Source organism: Sinocyclocheilus rhinocerous, unplaced genomic scaffold (assembly GCF_001515625.1).
Source record: "Sinocyclocheilus rhinocerous isolate Xijiao unplaced genomic scaffold, SAMN03320098_v1.1 scaffold1655, whole genome shotgun sequence".
Classification (NCBI taxonomy): domain Eukaryota; kingdom Metazoa; phylum Chordata; class Actinopteri; order Cypriniformes; family Cyprinidae; genus Sinocyclocheilus; species Sinocyclocheilus rhinocerous.
In genome coordinates, this window is record NW_015655597.1 from 260,669 (window position 1) to 279,905 (window position 19,237).

Consider the following 19,237-nt stretch of genomic DNA (forward strand, 5'->3'; position numbering starts at 1 on the left):
CTAAAAAGCTATTTATTTCATTTGTAGACCTATCTTGATTTTTTTTTATTTGTGCTATCATTAGTCATTTCTTTATTTGTTCTTATTTTATTATTAACTGCTTAGCCTCCTTGTCATTTTTTTATTCAATTCAAAGTTTTAAATCAAGCTATCTCGTGCTACTGCACCAAAATTACCCCACTGTAAAATAAAAAAAAACACTGAGTGAGCAAAAATTTGTGAGATAGCTAGTTATAATGGTAATTAAATAATGTTTACATATGTATAAAAGCCTACATTAAAATATGTCATATACATTGGTCTTTTCATTAGAAATTAGCCTACTGATTGCCACCATTGATGGACAATTTTTTTTTATAATATTAAAAATATCTGTATGACAGTATAGTCTGCAGTTCTTCCCTGCTGTACCGAATATCTATACTTTTCAAAGTATCATATCGAAGTTAGAAATTCAAATATTGAGACAAAATTAATTTTGTAGGGTGCCACAAATTTGTTAAAATTTCCAAAGGGTGCCGTGACTAAAGAAAGGTTGGGAAACACTGCCTTAAAGTAACCACTTTTTTTCCAGAACATTACTTTCATGAATGGATTCCGGAAAATCTGAAATGCTGTTTAGTGAGCATGACAAGTGTACAATACACATTCTAGAATCTGTGCTCTCTATAAGCATTCGTGGCAAATGAAAAATCTCCATATTAGTTCAGTTAGATCAGTAAAGAAACCTCGGAGAGAGTATTAAGCATGATCAAACTGCATGCTATAAGTGCTGCAGGCAGATTTAGAGCATGCCATGGTGAGCGTCTAGAGACAGCATTGCTGTCGCAGCTGTTAAGGCAGCACACAGCGCTAGCAACAGCAACTGCACGTTGTACCTGCCAAATTGGGAGTGGCTCGGTAGGGTGGGGGTGGCACATTGGCAGTGATGACCCCACCCACTGACACCAGACCTGCATTGTTGTACGCACCTGGGCAGCATCCGGAGAAAAAGGTAAGAACATTCTGCATCCAGTCCCCCAAATTAACTTTCATATTGCACACAGACATATTGCTGGCATATGCATGGTCTACTATTTTTTTGTACATTAGGGAGATTATTACTCATACAATTTATTCTTGATAATTTTTTTCTAATCTGAAAAAAAAAGGGTCTTACTTGGAGCGATGGTTGCATGTGGCCTACATGGTGGGATAGGGTATGGCACAGGTCTGTGCGGATTGTACGTTGATGGTGACTTACGGAAAAAGAGAGAAATGGATGTGATAAGAAATTCTTAGCCATTAATGAAAAGCATTCAAAGAACAAATATGTTTAGGCAATAACACCTGGCCATTAAAACATACTGGTTTGCTTGGTCCGAGGATGCGTGCAGCAATGCCCTTTCCATCCAGGGTTGCATCGTCTCCATCCTTTTTGGCAGGAATTCTCTTTAAAGTTCCAGTAAAAGCCACAATTAATTTTAAAGAGCTAAATTAAACAATATGCATTTAAAAGGTATTTAATAGATTTATTACATGAAGGAACTTACAGGGAATGTTCCAGTGACCTGGCTGGGTTTGCCTTTGGGGTAAGGGTTGCCTGGGATCATCCCGCAGGATGAAATCATAGCCACTGGAGCTTTACATCCCACCTTACACACCTAAACAATTACAGACATGTACTGCATTTATATCCTCATTCATTCAGTATAGTCTACACCTGGCCATGATGTACAGCTTGTAAATTCACATGAATGTGCAAGTTTTACCTGCTCTAGGATTCTTCTTGCACACTGCTTCTCAGCGAGGTAAGTACGGAACGCATCATCCACGGGATGGAAATTTTGGGCATCAGAAATATTTCTGTAAAGTATATATTACATATTGCATTGCCGCATGATAATTAATTTGTTTGGATATTTGCTGATGTGCATAATTTCTGTAGTGTGTAACTTACAGAGCTATGAGTTCCAGTACAATAATTCTGTCCTTTGAGAACGTGAAACAATTAAGGATGTTTGCAACCTTCGTTGTTGGAATTGCAACCATTTTCTGCAGGAAAAAACATGTGATGCAATTAAATGAAGTCATTTAGCTCAACTAAAAATAAAAAAATAAGAAATAAATAAAGAAAGAAGCAGAATTTTTACATGTTGCAAGGCTTTGACTGCCTTTATCTGTGGCTCTGCCCAGGAGAAGTATTTCAAAATGTCAATCACCTGAGGAAGGAAATTTGACATGTAAGCAGATGTAAGATTCTGTGGAATTACAGTTCTCTACTGTTACTATATCAACATACCTGTTCACTGGAGAAATACCCATGAACCTGCTCTATAGCTTTGATACGTTGATCTGTCAAAACACACTTCAGAACAAACAAAAATGACAGTATAAATGTTATTCTCTGTTGCATATTCAATAATCATAATCACCCAAACAGACCACAACTGCCTCTTTCCAGAACAGACAACCTATAAAAATATATAAACCTACATAAATATTAATAATCCAATACCTTTCTAATTTCGTCCAAGACGATATCAAAGGATTTCTTGTCCATCTTCTCTGTCGATGTTCTGATCACTGTATTGATTACCAATTCCTCCTACAGCATCTCAATGACGACCCTTCATTCACCTGCTGATGGGAAGCTTAACGTAGTAACCCTGTTATACTTATTCACAGCATCAATGTAAGAATTCATCAATTTTTTTGCATATGATCTATCCTTTTAGTGAACCAAGAATAATTTTGGAGAGGTTCAGCAGGTACTATAGAAGGCTGACGGTCTCTTTAAGTTCAGGCTGGCATGTCATGAGGAACAACAATGGTCCAGTGCTAAATCACACACTCCTCAAATGCACCCTTCTTCACATACATGCAAGTCTTTTATCATTTTTGCACAATTACAGATTACGCTGAAGTGATTGAAGGTCATAGTCCACGCGCTAGTTTTGATAATTTTGATAAATCGTCGCTGTTTGTTGGGGATTAGCAGAGATGCTAAAGGCTGCAGTTCGTGTGCGACTTGCTTTGTCAGGACCCCGACGTGAAAGAGTCTGCTTCTAAATACGCCTCAAGAAGAGTTGACATTATATTTTGAAATAAATGGCATTTTGTAAACTTTATATTTTATTATTCAAATACTAACGTATATTAATGGTACTTTTCGATTTGTCATAATTCTTTGTAACGATAAACTAATTAGGTAGGTATCACATTTTCATAATGGGGAAATTTTAAATAAAATGTATATTATTAAGTTTATTTCTATGACTTTTTATAACATACATTAAAAGCAACGCGGTGAGTGAAGTTTTGTCGTATTTTTTCAATTAGGCGCATTACCGGACACCTAGGCGGAAGTAAACAGCTGTAGCTTTATGTAAAATATGCTCTAGTTCTGTTTTTCACTTTTGTTTTATTACATTGATCAAATGGACAGGTTTGTTTGGACAAATGGGCTACTTGAGATGAACGAAACGTTAGTAATTCAGCAAAGAGGAGTGAGACTTTACGATGGGGAGGACAAGGTATTTTTTCCCTAGATAGTTAGTTTGGATTCAACTGAAAGTTATGAAATGACAACCATGTGTAATTTACTGACCTGCCAATGATGTAAACATTACAGCTAAACACATTTTAGATTGTCGTTTTCATGTTGCTTATTCGTGCTGTTATAAAGAAATTGTAGAATTGGGAATTGGGTTTTACAAAATGCAATAATAGGATATGCATTACTTGAATAGATAGTGTATAATAATGCTCCATATTATACTGTTTCCTCATTGACAGGCTAAACTTGATGTGGGAGTCGTTCTTCTCAGTACCCATCGCCTTCTCTGGAGGGACCAGAAGAGTCATGTATGTCATCTTCAGTATCTTTACTGCTCTTACATTAAGTCATGTCCATTTTTTAAACTTATGTCAGACTTTTTTTCTCACTCCTAAATGTCCTTTTGCTTTAAATGAAGAACAATGTCTGAAATCTCTCATTTCTCTGTAGGAATGCTGTATATGCATACCCTTGTCACAGGTCATATTCTTTGAGGAGCAAGCAGCAGGCATCGGAAAGAGGTGACTGCATTTTAACATCAGTGTGCGATTAATGCATCTGACATGTGTAGCATGCCATAATAATATTGGAAACTACACCCAGTTACGTTAAAAATAAACCGTTACCTTTCCAACCTGCAGTGCCAAGATTGTCGTTCACCTGCATCCTGTCCCGGAAAATAAGGAGCCAGGCCCCTACCAGCAGAGCAAGTACTCTTATATAAAGCTGTCCTTCAAGGAACATGGGCAGATTGAGGTCAGTAACTTAAGGAGTGATGTCACCGAAATATTTCAACTGATGATGATGCATAGATTAATTCTGCTTCCGCATACATGGAGCTTATTACTCCACTAAATCTGTCTTACCGTTTGAAGCATGCACTATAAGCAGTCATGGCATTTAGAGAGGAACAGAGCAGAAGTGTTAGAAAGGTGTAAGTAAGGTAACTTGTGCTGTGTTTGGCGTGTAGTTTTACAGACGTCTAACTGAAGAGATGACTCAGAAACGATGGGAGAATACACCTGTCTCACAGCCCATCCCCACAGGAGTAGGACCCAAGGTCAGCTTAAACTCAAACTTTGAATGATGCATTAACAACTGGGGTTTGTTTTGATATTTCTATTAATTTCATAGTTTTTTTTTTAATAATAACAAATTGTATTATTTTGTATATATTTATGTAATTAATAGATTTGGATAAATTCTATAAAAATATGCAAATAAAATGGCTTATTAAAACTAGCCAGTGTTATTTTAGTATTTACTAGTATATTTATGAGTATATCTTAGTTAGTTATTTTATAATATTTATTATATAAATATATATATTTTAGTTTGTGATTTTAAAATATGAGTTACGTTTTATTTTTGTACTTTTAAGTTTAATTTTAAATTTAGTTTGTTTTAGCATTTGTGTTATGTACTTTTGTCATTTTAATATTTCTACTTAGCTTTAATTTTACATTAGCTTTATTTTTTTATTAAATCAGCATTTTTATGTCTGTTTTAGTTTTAGCAATTTACTAAAATAATTTTTACTGAAATATGTAAAAAATTATTTTAGTACTTCAATTTATTTACATCAGTTAGTTGCCAAAACAACTTTTTTATTTTTGTTTTTTTTTTCATTTTAAGTTTTTCATCAAATATTTTTATTTTTATTTTATTTCAGCATTATTTCAGTTACTGAAAATTGTTTTAAGAATTTTAGTTTTAACTAATAATAACACTGTAGCTATATATATTTTTTTTATAATAATAATTATTTTGTGAATAACTGAATAATGCAAAAATTAATTTTTTTAAATTGTTTTCAATTAGTGACATTATTTATTTTGATTAATTTGGGTTTCATAAATTGCTAAAACTAACTTTTAACTTTATCATTTTCGTACCTTACCTATATACAGTATCTCACAGAAGTGAGTACACCCCTCACATTTTTGTAAATATTTTATTATATCGATACAACTTTGTCAGCTGTTCTTAATTGGAAAATAGCATTAATTATTTTAAATAAATATTCATACTGGTGGCAGCTGGTTAGTTACCTACTCCAGGGATCTGGTAACACTTCAGAATAAAAGGAATCTTTATGAATTGCCTATTAATTCAGTTTTGAATGAATAATGATGCAGTGATTATTACATCCTCATGGTGGAACTGTAAGAATGTTGTTTGCCACTTGTCATTTGTGACATAAAGCTGTTTAAATACTTACAAAATGTTGTTTTGCTTTGGATATGTTGATTTATTATATATGATAGTTAGCTTGCAACATTTGTATAGCTGTTGTTTTTTTTTAAAGATTGTGTCTTGCAAAGAACAGGCCGTGGCCCTGAAGCAGTAACCCCTGGGCAAACCCTTTCCTTCCTGTTCCTTTGTTATTTGTTTGCATGCTTTTGAATTATTGTTTGTGCGCGTGCATGTTTAACAAAGAGTGAGGCTCATTTTTTTCTCTCCTGCTCTCTGTGGTTCTGTAGGCAGGAAGAACACGCGCAGTGGGGATTGTGGGGATTGAACGGAAGCTGGAAGAGAAAAGAAAAGAGACGGATAAAAACATTTCTGAGGTAAGAAAGAGAAACAGACTGACAGGTAGTCATATCTAACATACAGCACTGGAATACCAGCTTGAGATAGTCAGGAAAGCTGTGGCCACAATCAGACAGTGGGTGCCGTGGCCCCCTTTTGAGGGGCCCCTGATGTTGAAAGCAAGCGGGACCCTGTTTTTAATGCTAGATGACCTCATAGCTCTGATTAGCTTCCTGGCACAGCCATAATGGAAGAGAAAAAGAGAGTGAACAGTGGTGGGATATCCTGTTAGGTGTGGGCACACCCAGTGATTTACAGGTGATTTCAGCTCTTGATAAAGAGGTGTTTTGTATATCATTTCTTTCATGTTTCTATTCTCTCTTTTCTTTCAGGCCTTTGAGGATCTCAGTAAACTGATGGAAAAGGTCAGTCACTCAGTAGGTTGGTGGGTCGACCTGTTATCATGCACAATACAGCCATGGTCAATTTTATCAGTCTTGATTCAGCGAATCACTATCTTTCCCTTCAGGCCAAAGAGATGGTGGAGGTCTCCAAATCCATTGCCAACAAAATCAAAGACAAACAGGGTGACATCACAGAAGATGAGGTGAGCTTAAAGACCCTGAGGTGCTTGGTTTTCTGAAGCACTAGTGTTTTATCATGTGATTAGCTGAGATATTTGACATTAGCCAATCATTAATCAAATACTGGATTTTTTTTTTACACATTACTGTTTAAAAGTTTGGGGCAGTAAGATTTTTTTTTTAATGTTTCTGAAAGAAGTGTCTTATGTTCAGCAAGGCTGCAATTATTTGGTATCAAAAATATTGTGAAAAAAAAAAACAGTTTTCTATTTGATTATATTTTAAAATGTAATTTATTTCTGTGAATTTTTAGCATCATTACTCCAGTCTTCAGTGTCACATGATCCTTCAGAAATCATTCTAATATGCTAAATTGCTCAAGAGATATTTCATATTATTATTATCAATTTTAATAACAGTTGTGCTGATTAATAAAGTTCCAAAGAACAGCATTTACTTGAAATAAAAACTATTTTTAAACAGTTTAAAAGTCTTTATCACTTTTGATTGATTTAATGCATCCTTGCTGAATAAAAGTATTACGTTTTTTTTTTTTTAAGTCACTGACCCCAAACTCGTAAACAGTGGTTTATACACATATGTACTTGTAAGAAGAGCCTTTTTATAAGACTGTTTCCTCCTCAAAGTCTATTACTGCTGTGATCCTGCTTAAGTTAATAGGCTTTCTTAGATTACATGTAGATAACAGCTGTTATATGTATTGTTATAGCTATCTGTTTTGTTTTATTTGGCCTCCATATGCACAGATATGCTTTTAAAAGGTTAGATATCAGTCCTTCTCTCTTCAATAAAATAATACATTTGATTATGTATGTATGTATGTGTCATGTTCTCTGGCTCAGTGGAGTGTCTATAAATCCAAAGCTTGGCAAACATTGGCAGTGTAATCCACACAGAGCTCAGAAATCCCGGTTGCTCGCAACATACACTTTGTACAGGGGCATCGAGGGCAAGGAAATGAGACAGTGACATAAATAGAACCTAGAATTGAGCTGAAAAGCACCCAGGATTGACATCCACCGTGTTTCTTAAGTGCATCATTGCATCCAAATAGACACAAATATTTATTGCACAGAAAATAACCTGTTATTACAGAAGTCCACAATCAGACGAGGAAAGACTTTGGTACATCTAAAAAGGAGTAGATGTGTTTTGTTCCATCTGTAGAAATTTTGAAGTTCACATGCTAAAACTGGAATTTCTCAGCATCGTTAGTAGGCTATAACAGCCAGGCTTGCTCAGTTTTTTTAGTTATTATATTTAGTGTAGAGCTGCAATTAAATTTGTCATGTTTGTTTTCTTTGCCATGCAAAAGACTATCCGCTTCAAGTCTTATTTGCTGAGTATGGGTATAGCCAACCCAGTGACCAGAGAGACACACGGCTCAGGCACACAATACCACATCCAACTCGCCAAACAGCTGGGAGACATACTGCAGGCCCCACTGGAGGTAATAAACTGTGTATTTTTATATTTCTAATGCTTACCAAACAGATTTGCATGGCCCACCTGCATACATATATGATATGATAACATTAAGTTGGCTCATCATGATCTCAAAATCATCACCTTGTTTGCAATAATAACCAGATGACTATACATTCTGTCTTACGTATGTTGTTCTTGGAGATATTACTCTTCCTTCCTTACTCTTCGTCTACTGCTCTTTGTTATTCTGTCTCTCTATAGGAGTGTGGAGGAATGATGGCCCTCACTGAAGTGTACTGTTTGGTGAACAGAGCCCGTGGAATGGAGGTAAGATGAAGCTGGACACATCGGTGTGTCTTGTCATTGAGTTAATCAGATCAGATCCTGATCTTCTTCCCAGCAGCATTAAGAGTGAAGCTGATGATGGCACAGCCGTCTGGAGAGTAGAGAGCAAGCTCTCACTTTAAATGCGAGTGTGATGGCATTGGTTTGGTTTGCATCTATCAGAATGATGCCACATTTAGTATAACTAGCTCTCAGGTTCATCTCAGGGGTATGCTAGCATTGAATTTAACCATTTTAAATTATTTAAAAGTTAAAATGTTTATGAAATGTAATAAAATGGATTATTAATGTTTAAAAACTTTTGTCTGACAAATCAAGGTCATATGAAAGATAATTTGACCAAGGTTTGACAGTGAGGTTAGTTCAGGTTCTAAAATGTCATGTGGTGTGACTCCCCAAAACCTGATGATATTTATGAATTAATAATTAAAAATATTTGGGGGAAAAAACATTAAAAAAAAGCACATCACCATTAAAAAGTTTAGGGTAGGTAAGATAAAAAAATAAAATTTAAAAAAAAGTATTTGAAAGCAGTCTCTTTTGCTCACCAAGGCTGCATTTTTTTAATCAAAAATAAACTAAAAACAATTTAAAATAAGTTTTAAGTTTTAGATTACAATATACTGTAGTTTAAAAAATTAATTTAGAATGTATAATGTTGTGTAATGAGTAATGTAATTTGTTACTGTGATGCAAAGCTGAATTTTCTGCAGCATTACTCCAGTCTTCAGTGTCACATGATCCTTCAGAAATCATCCTAATATACTGATTTGCTGCTAAAGAAACATTTATTATCAATGTTGAAAACAGTTGTGCTGCTAAATAATTTTTGTGGAAACCATCATACATTTCTTTAATGAATAAAGACGTGCTAATGTCTTTACTGTCACTTTTGATCAACTGAATGCTCCCTTGCTAAATAGAAGTATTAATTTCTTTAAAAAATAATCATAATGACATTTAAAAACTGTTTTAAAATGATTAAGATGTGTACACACATTAAAAGTGTAAGGAAAATATGTTTTGTAAGGAAAAGTCATTTTTAGGGTAATTTCTTTGAAATATACATAAATATTAAAACATAAAAAAAAACATTCTGGATGGATCTTTTTGAGGCGTATAATCTGTCTCTCGCAAATTTCTTCTCAGCTTCTCTCTCCAGAGGACTTAGTCAATGCCTGCAAGATGTTAGAATCACTGAAGCTTCCTCTACGGTAAGGGTGTGGACATTTATATTTGTGTGTGTGTTTGCGTGAGTAAAAGTGAGCAAATGTGGATGTGTCTTGAGTAAACCAGTCTTTGTAGGCCGAAGCAGGTCAGCGTGGGATCGGTCAGCCACTTCCTGGCAGACTTCCTGTTTTCAGGACCCATGTCCGCCCTCTGTCTGTTGGCTGCGTTTTCCACCTTTCAAAAGAAAACAACAATTTGACTCACAAACCACAATTAGGTTGCATACGATTAGATTACGAAGCAATGATTGTTGGGATAGTTCATCCAAAAATGAAAATTACCCCATGATTTATTCACCCTCAAACCATCCTAGGTGTATATGACTTTCTTCTTTCAGACGAATACAATCGGAGTTATAGTAAAAAAAAAAATAAGTAACCACCAGCATAAACATAATTTTTCTTTCCCTGTCAGGTTGCGAGTATTTGATAGCGGCGTGATGGTGGTTCAGCTCCAGTCCCACAGTGAAGAGGAAATGATTGCCTCAGCTCTAGATAACGTGAGTGCTGTGCCATCTTTTTCCCTCATCTGTGAAATCACTTATGTGGCCATTCAAACATCATGCAGCAACTTCCTGTCATGTTTAATTACAGGTTCATTGAGTGGAAATCGGATCAGACTTATAACTACAAACTTGTACAGCCAATTTCTTCCTCTTCTATTAAATGGTTGTGGTTAGGAGAGTGAGAGAAGTTTCCTGTTTCATTCTCCTAGAAATTGCATGAAATGAACCACCTTCAAAGTGTTTTTGGACAAGACACAGCTAGCAGATGTGATTGGGGGTGGTGTTTTAGGTCAAAGAGCTGGAAGGAGAGGCGTATCAGATTAGAAATTTCCATCCCTGAAGAGTCCAAGACAGATGTGGTAAAGGAGAGGAATGTTAAAAAACAAAACAAAGCAAGCATATTTGAAGATCATTTGACATGGGATGGCAATTATTGCTCTATTCATATTGAATCAGCCATTAATTTTATTACATAGGTGAATCTGACGAAACCAGTCAAGATCATAACTGGGTCATGTTTTACACTAAAATAAGAATAAGAAATTAGATTGTACTTTAAAAAAGCCTATTTCAGAACGATTAAAATATTTTGCATTGGTGAATCATTTTAAGTAAAATGAAGCAAGTTTTCCACCAAAATCATTTTTACTGTAATGCAAAAAAATAAAAAATAAAATAAAATCAACACACATTGCCTCAACACACCTGCCTGGAAGCTTCAAGTATACCTAGTAAGAGCTTGATTAGCTGTTTCAGGTGTGTTTGACTAAACTCTGCAAGACGAGGATTGAGTTTGGTGACCCCTGCTTTAATATATATTGATATAAATACAAATAAAATAAATGTTATTACAGCATATAATTTATTTTCTTTAATAATAAATGAAATAAATTAAAGTGCTTAAGTGCATTATTATAATGAGTATTTTAGACAAGAAATTTGCTTAATTGTCATTTAAAAAATTTAATTAAAAAATAATTAATAAAAATTAATTTCTTCAAGTTTTTTTTCCCCCTTTCAATTCTAGTGTGAGACATGTGCTGTATAAACTTACTGTGACACATTTACCTTAATCAGAACATAGTGTTGTATATACTTTGGCAATACCCCCACAACACAGAGCAGTGGTTTTGGTGGGCATCCATCTGGTTTAATTGAGGTTTCCTTCTCTTTTTCCTCTCCCAGGTGTCTGATAAAGGCTCCCTCACAGCCGAAGAGTTTGCCAAGCTGTTGGGACTGTCAGTTCTGCTTGCTAAAGAAAGGTACAGGAGACAGCCTTTTCCTTATTTAATCAATAATTCATCCCTGAAGCGCCTTCTCACTATTTTGATGTATCGCTCTCTTTTACAGATTGTTATTAGCTGAAAAAATGGGTCACTTGTGCCGAGACGATTCAGTAGAAGGTCTGCGTTTTTATCCCAACCTGTTCTGACGCATGAGGCTGATATGTTATCGAACCCGGCTGGCTCTTAGCTCCTGTTGGCCCTTGATCCCTCTCAGAATGGATAACTGATTAGCTCTCACTCTGGACACAAGTGGGCACCTACTTTCCACTGTATTTGTCAATAGGGTCTTTCATAAATGTGGGTTAAGGTACTTGCGTACATTACCGCATCTGTTTTTTTTCTGTGTCTAACATGCTTAGTCATTTCCACAGCCTTTAATGAAATGGCGATGACAGAAATGATCATGAGGATGCAGAGGACAGTTTCATGTTTAAATCAGTTTTGTTGATATTGTGACTCCAGCACATGTTCAATGCATAAAAAGATGTGTGCATTACATATGCATCAAACTGCTGTGTAAACACATGAGTAAGAATGTAAGGAAAATTTTTAATTAAAACTCAGGAAAAAAAAATGCAGAAATAACCAGAAAATCATCAAAATAATTCAGTGACACTTGTTGAAAGCAATCTACTTTTCCCCTTATGGAAGCATAAAGTCTTCCACACTTATTTTGGACCGTTGTGTGAAAATAATATTTAAAAAAAAACATTTTCTGTCTGGGTTTTCTTTCATTTGTTCATTTATCTTTCTTGATTATTTCTAGTGTGTTATCACGTTTCATTGGCATTTTTCAATCTGGTGTATTATATCAGATGTTTCATCAGCGTTGTTTCTTTTATGGCACTAATTGCTAGTACTGAGAAATAATGTTCTGTTTTTCTAAGGTCTGTTCCATGGAAACATATGAGCCAGTAATGACAAATGCGATTACAATGCGTAGACTGTGCCTAGATATAGTTTAATGTATTAATGAACTTAAAATTTTGTCTGAAATGCCAAGCTCATCTTGAGACATACCTCCCCATTGTGAGGAGATTTATTGTGGAGAGGTTATATATATAATTCATAACATTCCATCCGCAGGAATCATGACAGCCACACAAATGTTCAGTTATATATACAAATATATATATATATATATTAAGCAGAAGATTAACCGCTAACTTTTGACATTTATGTTTGGTAACATGAACTACAGTAGCTAATTGGCTTCATTAATAGAGAGCCAGCAGAGCTCTCTGCTCGGTCACTGAGAAATTTGTGATTCACATTGAAAATGTATAATATGCAGTTCTTCATAATTTGTAGACTAGACGTAAATGCTAAATAGGTTTTTGTGGAGATCAGACCGCATCCTAACTTAATTTCCCTAAAAACAGCCGGTAGAGGAAGCAAGGGAACGCGCGTTCACGGTCGCTCAGTCTGCAAACATGAGCGCGAGCTGATGAGTGCGCGCTGATGGGAGCGTGCCTCAGAGCGGTGTCGCTCCGTGACGTTCATTCATTTAACGCTCAAAAACAAAACTCATGGTAACACGATGCCATTCAGCTCGACCAGGATACAAGAACATACGGTATTCATCCGACTCAATGTCATATGTAAGTAAAATACTTTTTATCATCTACCTCTTTAGGTTATTTACCTTTAATTTTAGCATTTAAGTGTAGGCTATTGACTGGGTTTGGTTATACATGTAATGCATGAGAGATTTTATTTTATTTTGTATAAGATTAAGATTACAGGTATCTGGAAAATATGAGTAATAAGTTATAAGTATTATATTATTCTCTTGAGATTGAACTGCCTCAAAAAAAGTAATGAAACATGCATAAACGTTTCTAAGCAAGAAATATTTTTCCATAATTAAATATTGCTCAAGATTAAAAATGAAAGAAAAGCAATTGTGTATAGCCTATATTTTATTAAGTGTAATTGTAGGCTATGTACTGTATGTATGTAATGAATAGTCTATGTACTATGTGTTAACGTGAGATTATCAAGAAGATATTCAAATTCATATTTCCACCTTACCGATCGATAGTCCAATGAAAGAGTCAGGTGATTGCCAAAACAAATAAGTGTGGAATGGAGGTAGAATAAATGTATTTAATTCATCCCTTGTGTCTGATTGAATTGTGTCTGTCTCAGGACAGAGTGAATAAAAGTGGATTGGGGTGATGTGGACAAAGAAGGATAAGAGGCCGCAGAAGTCGGAATGACACAGGGTTTCCCTACAGTGACCCCATTTGTGCTGCTCTTCCTGATGGGATTTGGTGAGAAGATGTCCTTACATTTTAAAGAACAGTTTGTCTTGGAACTTAGTCACGTACATTTTTTTGTATGCCTTATGCCTTCAGCTTTATAGGAAATCATGCCTTAATGCCCAGCAGAGTGTGCAAACCATAGGTGACTGTGGCAAGGAAGGGAACTCCAAATCTGCAATGTAACATGTGTAATAAAACCATTTCATTCTCATTACATCCGCAGGAATCATGACAGCCACACAAATGTTCAGTTATATAATCCAACTTTTCTGATTCTCATACAAAATAGAGTTTAAATGAAGGTCAGTGATTGGCCGTTTCAAGTGCACCGTGGTGAATTGGGTTCAGTTGGAGAGGAAAATGGAGGGAGGGGGAAGGGAGGGTCACTGACTTTTCCTGCGCTCTCTTCCCCTGGATGCATTTGTTTTTTCTGCAGGAAGTGACCCACACATGCAGCGTTTGTAAATCACAAAGCCTCCTCAAGTTCTCATACTGCAGGAATAGACAACAGTACTGTACAGCTGTAGAACTTCTCTAAAACTTGAAAAATTAACCTGAGAACTTATGTGTTTCAGTGTTGCATTATTATTAGGTAGTGTATAACATAGTATTTTCATCTGGCTCAAAAGGCACAACCTTAAATGTGAAAATTTACAGTAATATCAGAGACAAACCATGAGGTCTAATCCATGTCTGAAAAAAAAAGTGGTTGGCTCATGTGCTCTGTCACAATAGACTGTGGTGCATATAGTGGCGATGGTGAGTTTGCGTATTCTAAAGATTGTTTCTTCCTTTTCTCCACATTACTTCCTGTCCTACATAGTCACTGTCAATAAAACTGGCAATAAAGCCAAAAAGAAATGTTGGGAAATTTCTTCCAGGCCTGTAGTTGGCAGTCTTCTAATGTTTTTAGCGATCAGACTGTTTTTCCCTAGCGGACAATAAAAGGGGCAAAAAAACTCCTGAGCCAGAGAAGGACCACTACCATAGAGACTTGAGAGTGGGCTCTTTAGTGTTGGGCCAGTAAATAGAACATCCTTGTAACTGCATAGCAACATGCTAACAACCACTCAGAATCCTTTAGCAAACACATAGCTAAAGAAAACCACCCACCCTTACATTGTGCCAATGAGTTTTGCATGGTTAAGAATCACTAACATTTCACTCCTGGTCATGTTATGCTACTTTAGGGAACATGGTAATAGCACAGATACAAACTGTTCATCAAATTTGCCTCCTAAGGTTTAGGTGTACTGATCCATTTTAATTTATATTTTCTTTCTTGTATAGCAATGGCTGGTATCCATCTCTGGCCATCAATGCACATCGCCTTGAGCAATGCCAGTGTGTTTGTGGATTACAGCACTGAAAGCAACTTCACCGACCACAGGCTGACAGTGTCATTGATTGACATCGACAGGAATGTTCCAGTACTCTCCAGGTCGCTTCCCTTTAACCAGTCAGAAGGGTCACTGGAGTTGAACTGTTCTTGCTTCCTGTATGCAGGTAATTTCAGATTCAGACTGGAGCAGAAGCACAGCCTTGCCGTGTCTAACATGAGTGCCCTCTGGTGGTGGAGTCCAGTTCTACATGTGCACTGGCCCACCTTTCACCTGGCTGTGGATCGTGGCAGCAACAACCGGAGCTTTAATGACTTTAGGATTGGAGTGTACACTAACGACAACTTCCATCCTTGTTCTAGCAACAAAGCTTCAACTCTCTTCCTTGACGTCAGTTACCTGGAACAAGTCAAGATAGGGAGGAACACCTTTGAGAAGGTTCAGAACCGGATAAGACACAATATTAAAGTAGTTAGGTCACAACATGTGGAGATGCCATGTGCATCCCCTCTGACAGAGGTTGGCTTCATCCAGATTTCCCTAAAATCCCCTCACACCCAGCAAGACATCAAATCCTCTGGTCCTCTTTACCTGTCCAGCATCTTCTCCTACAAGCTTCTTGTGGATAACATTTACAAAAGTGGCTGTGAGGGAGCCGTGTCTGTTCGTCGAATCACTCCTCCCTGTACGGTTACAAATGGAAAGGTTCTGCTTTATAAAGAAGAGAATAATGATATGGCTGCTCCCTCTCACCTGGCCTTCAATTTCCTCACGCAAGCGGAGAATGAGACTGAGTTTAACTGCTCCATCTTTGACCCCGGCAGGAATAAGTATTGCTTCCATTTCACACTTGTCTACAGTAAGGCTCCCAGTTTAACACACACCTGTGTGATTGTGCAAAGACATACAAGTGAGTCTGCTTTTATCTGTTAAGCATGTACAAAACATAGCTAATTTAATCTGGAATTAGCATTTAGTTAGGAATAGGAATTAGGAATTAGTTATGTTTATTTCTTAGTTTTATGTTTAAGGCCTGACAGAATCACACTGTTGAATATAACCTAAAAGCAAACTTTGCTATTTATTTTTATTTGCTAATTAATTTGCTGATTTTACTACGTAGTGCTGAATACTAAGGCATTTATGACTATTTCTGTTGTTTATACTTAGGATTAGTGATTTGAACCCCTAACCTTGATTTGAACTCCTAACTCACAACCCCTAACCCAGGGGTGTCCAGTCCTACTTCTGAAGGGCCACTTTCCAGCCAAGTTTACCTCCAGCCCTAATTAATTTCTCCTGAACAAGCTAATCCGGACTTAACTAAACTTCTTAACTAAACTTCTTGGCAGGTGTTTGAGCTAAACTCTGCAGGAAGGTGGCCCTCCAGGAGCAGCATTGGACACCCCTGACCTAACCTCTAACCCAAAGTATTAAACATAGTATTGCAACCAGCTAACAATTACCCAGAGCACTCTGGAAATGCCTTAGCAACACCTTGGCATCTTAGCAAGGATTTTGACAGTCCAGCATCATTTACATTTTCCTGAGACAAAATCTATTTACTAATGCTGCTTAAGGTGTGTGTATGTATGATATCCATTATTTTCAATGTATTTTTTCTCTCTAATACTGTATCATTGCTCTAAAGGAATGTGGGGACCGTGGCAGCCATGGAGTGGTTGTAGTGTGACGTGTGGGGAAGGGGTGCGAGAGCGTGTTCGTGAATGTCTGCTGCCCTCTAGTGGTGGGATCCAATGCACTGGCATGGTTAGGGAGCAGTCACACTGTTCGCTAGAAGATTGCACTGGTAAACATTTTACTGTTTTTATCAATAAAATTTGTATGTTTTCAGAACAATTTTTTTCAGAATAAACTCCATTCTGTTTTTTCTTTATGTAGAGGAGCTCCCGCCTCCTCCCCTCACCCCTCCGCCAGCTGTGAACTCTCCCCTAATTGGGAATCTAGTCGTAGTGGCTGGGATCTCCCTGTGCCTGGCTGTGATCCTGGCCACCATCTTTATCACAGTGTGGAGAAAACTCTGCCGTGCTCCAAAGTGCAGCTCCATGCGCCGTGGCTCTCTGCACTCTCTCAGCGGTCGGAAGAACTCTGATGAGGCTTCTATCTATGGTCACAGCATGCAGAGACCCAGTTTCTCAGAAAGTCTCCAGGCAGCTCCCCTCCAGAAGGGACTTACCTTGCCTGCAAAGCAAGGACCTTCGGACCGAGGTGTATTGGCTCATCAACAGAGCATGTCCCTTCCTCTTCCCCTTTCTCAAGACCTGGAGAGGATGTCTCCTTCTGGCCAAAAGATTCTTCCCCCTATTTTTGGCTACCGCTTGGCTCAACAGCAGCTCAAGGAGATGAAGACGAAGGGCTTAAAAGAGGCCACTCAAGTCTACCATGTGTCCCAGAGTCCAGTCGACGACACCATGCTAGAGGCAATGGCTTCAACCCCTACTGGTCTAACTCCAGTGCTCCAAGAACTTGACAACCCAGAAGAGTCAAGCAGCAGTCACTTCCACATAAGGTCTCCCTTTCCAGAACCTACGTGGCCTCCCAAACACAACGCTTTATCAGACAGACAAAAGGTGGACTTGTTGCTGAGTCCAACGAAGTCTTCATTCAGGGCCAGCTCTCATCGTCTTGAGCGTACGGCAGACTGGGTGGAGATGGTAGAGCGCAGTAGAATGCCATACTCCAAGAATCCCAACTTCAGGAGAACTTCAAGCTTCCACGAGAACAACCAGAAGCAGCTGCCCCCATCCCGACCCTACCGAGAAAGAAGCATGACCCTGGTGACTCCTCGCCAGCTACCAGAGGGGAGCTGTAGAAGTAGACCCTGGGAGCATACACTTCCTGAACTTGAGGTCTGGTCTTGTTCCAGTCCTAGAATAACTGATAGCTCAGTGGACCACAGGAGAAGACCATGGGTTGACACTCCCCCATCTCAGTCAAACTTGAAAGATTCAGTTCCAGTGACACCAACAAAAGAGCCCTTGGTGGATCGTCATCGCGTGGCTCGAAGCCCATCTTCTGCACTGGACCGAGCTGAACGGGCAGAACAGAACTGGAGCAGAAGAGGTCCCTCTCCCATCCAGAGGAACATACTAGCCAGGAAGCTACGAGAGTCTAATTCATCTGCCTGCCAAAGGCAACGCAGTTCCACAATTTCTACCTCAGAGCAGCGCAGGGGACGCTGTCGCAACCTTCCTCTCTCTGCGGACTACAGCAACTCCCCGTATAGTCTCACAGAGTCAGAGCAGCACATGATGGACATTTCTGGATACTTGGGTGAGGATGATGGAGTAGAGGTTCTGACTATTCATAAACTCACCTGATCAAACCTGCGTTTCAGGGAGGTTCCTGCACTCTGCTGAAGCAAACTCAAACTTCAAAATAAAAGTCTTAATAGAATGAAGCACTTCTATTTAATAGTAGGAGGTTATTTTGCTCCATGTGGACATGCATATCAGATTTTGTAAGCTCTTTGTATCATATTAATGTTTTCAAGACTTCAAATGAAACCTATGATCAATTTTATTTTTATTTATGGGATTTTGACTATTCATTTGAAAAGCCTTTTTGCTCTTTTGCAAACCACTGTCATGAACATGGACAGTATCCATATCACAAGAATATGAACCAAAAAACATACTTTTTCATCTGACACTCTGAAGTTGTCATACATGGCATAGGATCTTTCTCCTTTCCTTTCCAGTCCATCAATTCAATTTTCATCACATTTTCTCCTAAAGAGAATTTAAAAAGTGTTATTTTAGAGCAGAAAAGCAGACTGATCAACTTATATACAAATCTTACCATCACTGAGCAGGGCATGAATATGATCATTCCCAAGCCAGAATTCATCTTTTCTTGACTTAAAATGACCAAATCCATTTTTATAATCTTCCCACTTTCTGCGAATAGAAATGCTGATTTGATCATACTGATCTTTATGTGGGTCTGAATGTAAGAACATAAACTTTCCACAAAAATATTCATTATTATAAAGCCATTATTATAAAGCCATTGCATATGACATTAGACTTACCTGTCAAAATCAACTTTCCCATTGGTCCGTTTCTGAATCACAGTCCAGCCTCCTCCATCTTCCAAGTCACAGAATACAAGGAATGGTTCAAGTGACAGTTTGGGTTT

At 37.5% G+C, this 19,237-nt stretch overlaps 3 protein-coding genes across 5 annotated transcripts in view; 2 read left to right on the forward strand and 1 right to left on the reverse strand.

The window, feature by feature from the left end:
- LOC107718719 (proline and serine-rich protein 1-like) overlaps positions 1-2,596 on the reverse strand; it is a 10,245-nt gene extending 7,649 nt beyond the window's left edge. The window contains exons 1-9 of one of the 2 annotated variants that reach the window (XM_016525920.1): positions 2,498-2,596; positions 2,282-2,347; positions 2,133-2,201; positions 1,940-2,034; positions 1,752-1,845; positions 1,533-1,643; positions 1,348-1,431; positions 1,160-1,238; positions 879-971 (exon numbers count right to left, since the gene is read on the reverse strand). In XM_016525920.1, coding sequence (XP_016381406.1) covers positions 879-971; positions 1,160-1,238; positions 1,348-1,431; positions 1,533-1,643; positions 1,752-1,845; positions 1,940-2,034; positions 2,133-2,201; positions 2,282-2,347; positions 2,498-2,542 — 736 coding nt within the window. In that variant the 5' untranslated portion in view covers positions 2,543-2,596. The remainder of the gene's footprint in view (positions 1-878; positions 972-1,159; positions 1,239-1,347; positions 1,432-1,532; positions 1,644-1,751; positions 1,846-1,939; positions 2,035-2,132; positions 2,202-2,281; positions 2,348-2,497) is intronic. The other variant, XM_016525921.1, reaches the window with a different exon arrangement.
- Positions 2,597-3,326: 730 nt separating this feature from the next.
- LOC107718721 (vacuolar protein-sorting-associated protein 36) lies at positions 3,327-12,043 on the forward strand. The gene is made up of 14 exons (XM_016525923.1): positions 3,327-3,515; positions 3,778-3,846; positions 3,989-4,059; positions 4,180-4,294; positions 4,509-4,598; positions 6,022-6,108; positions 6,463-6,495; positions 6,600-6,677; positions 7,991-8,125; positions 8,365-8,430; positions 9,598-9,662; positions 10,093-10,177; positions 11,369-11,445; positions 11,534-12,043. Exons 1-14 carry the CDS (start codon positions 3,420-3,422, stop codon positions 11,613-11,615), a joined length of 1,149 nt encoding a protein of 382 aa, XP_016381409.1. The 5' UTR covers positions 3,327-3,419; the 3' UTR covers positions 11,616-12,043.
- Positions 12,044-12,912: 869 nt separating this feature from the next.
- On the forward strand, positions 12,913-18,560 carry LOC107718722 (thrombospondin type-1 domain-containing protein 1-like). 2 transcript variants are annotated; one of them, XM_016525924.1, is made up of 5 exons: positions 12,913-13,070; positions 13,621-13,745; positions 15,027-15,986; positions 16,728-16,886; positions 16,979-18,560. In XM_016525924.1, exons 2-5 carry the CDS (start codon positions 13,688-13,690, stop codon positions 18,415-18,417), a joined length of 2,616 nt encoding a protein of 871 aa, XP_016381410.1. In that variant the 5' UTR covers positions 12,913-13,070; positions 13,621-13,687; the 3' UTR covers positions 18,418-18,560. The 2 variants fall into 2 exon arrangements, with proteins under 2 accessions (XP_016381410.1, XP_016381411.1); XM_016525925.1 differs by lacking the exon at positions 12,913-13,070 and having other exon boundaries at positions 13,505-13,745.
- Positions 18,561-19,237: the final 677 nt, after the last annotated feature.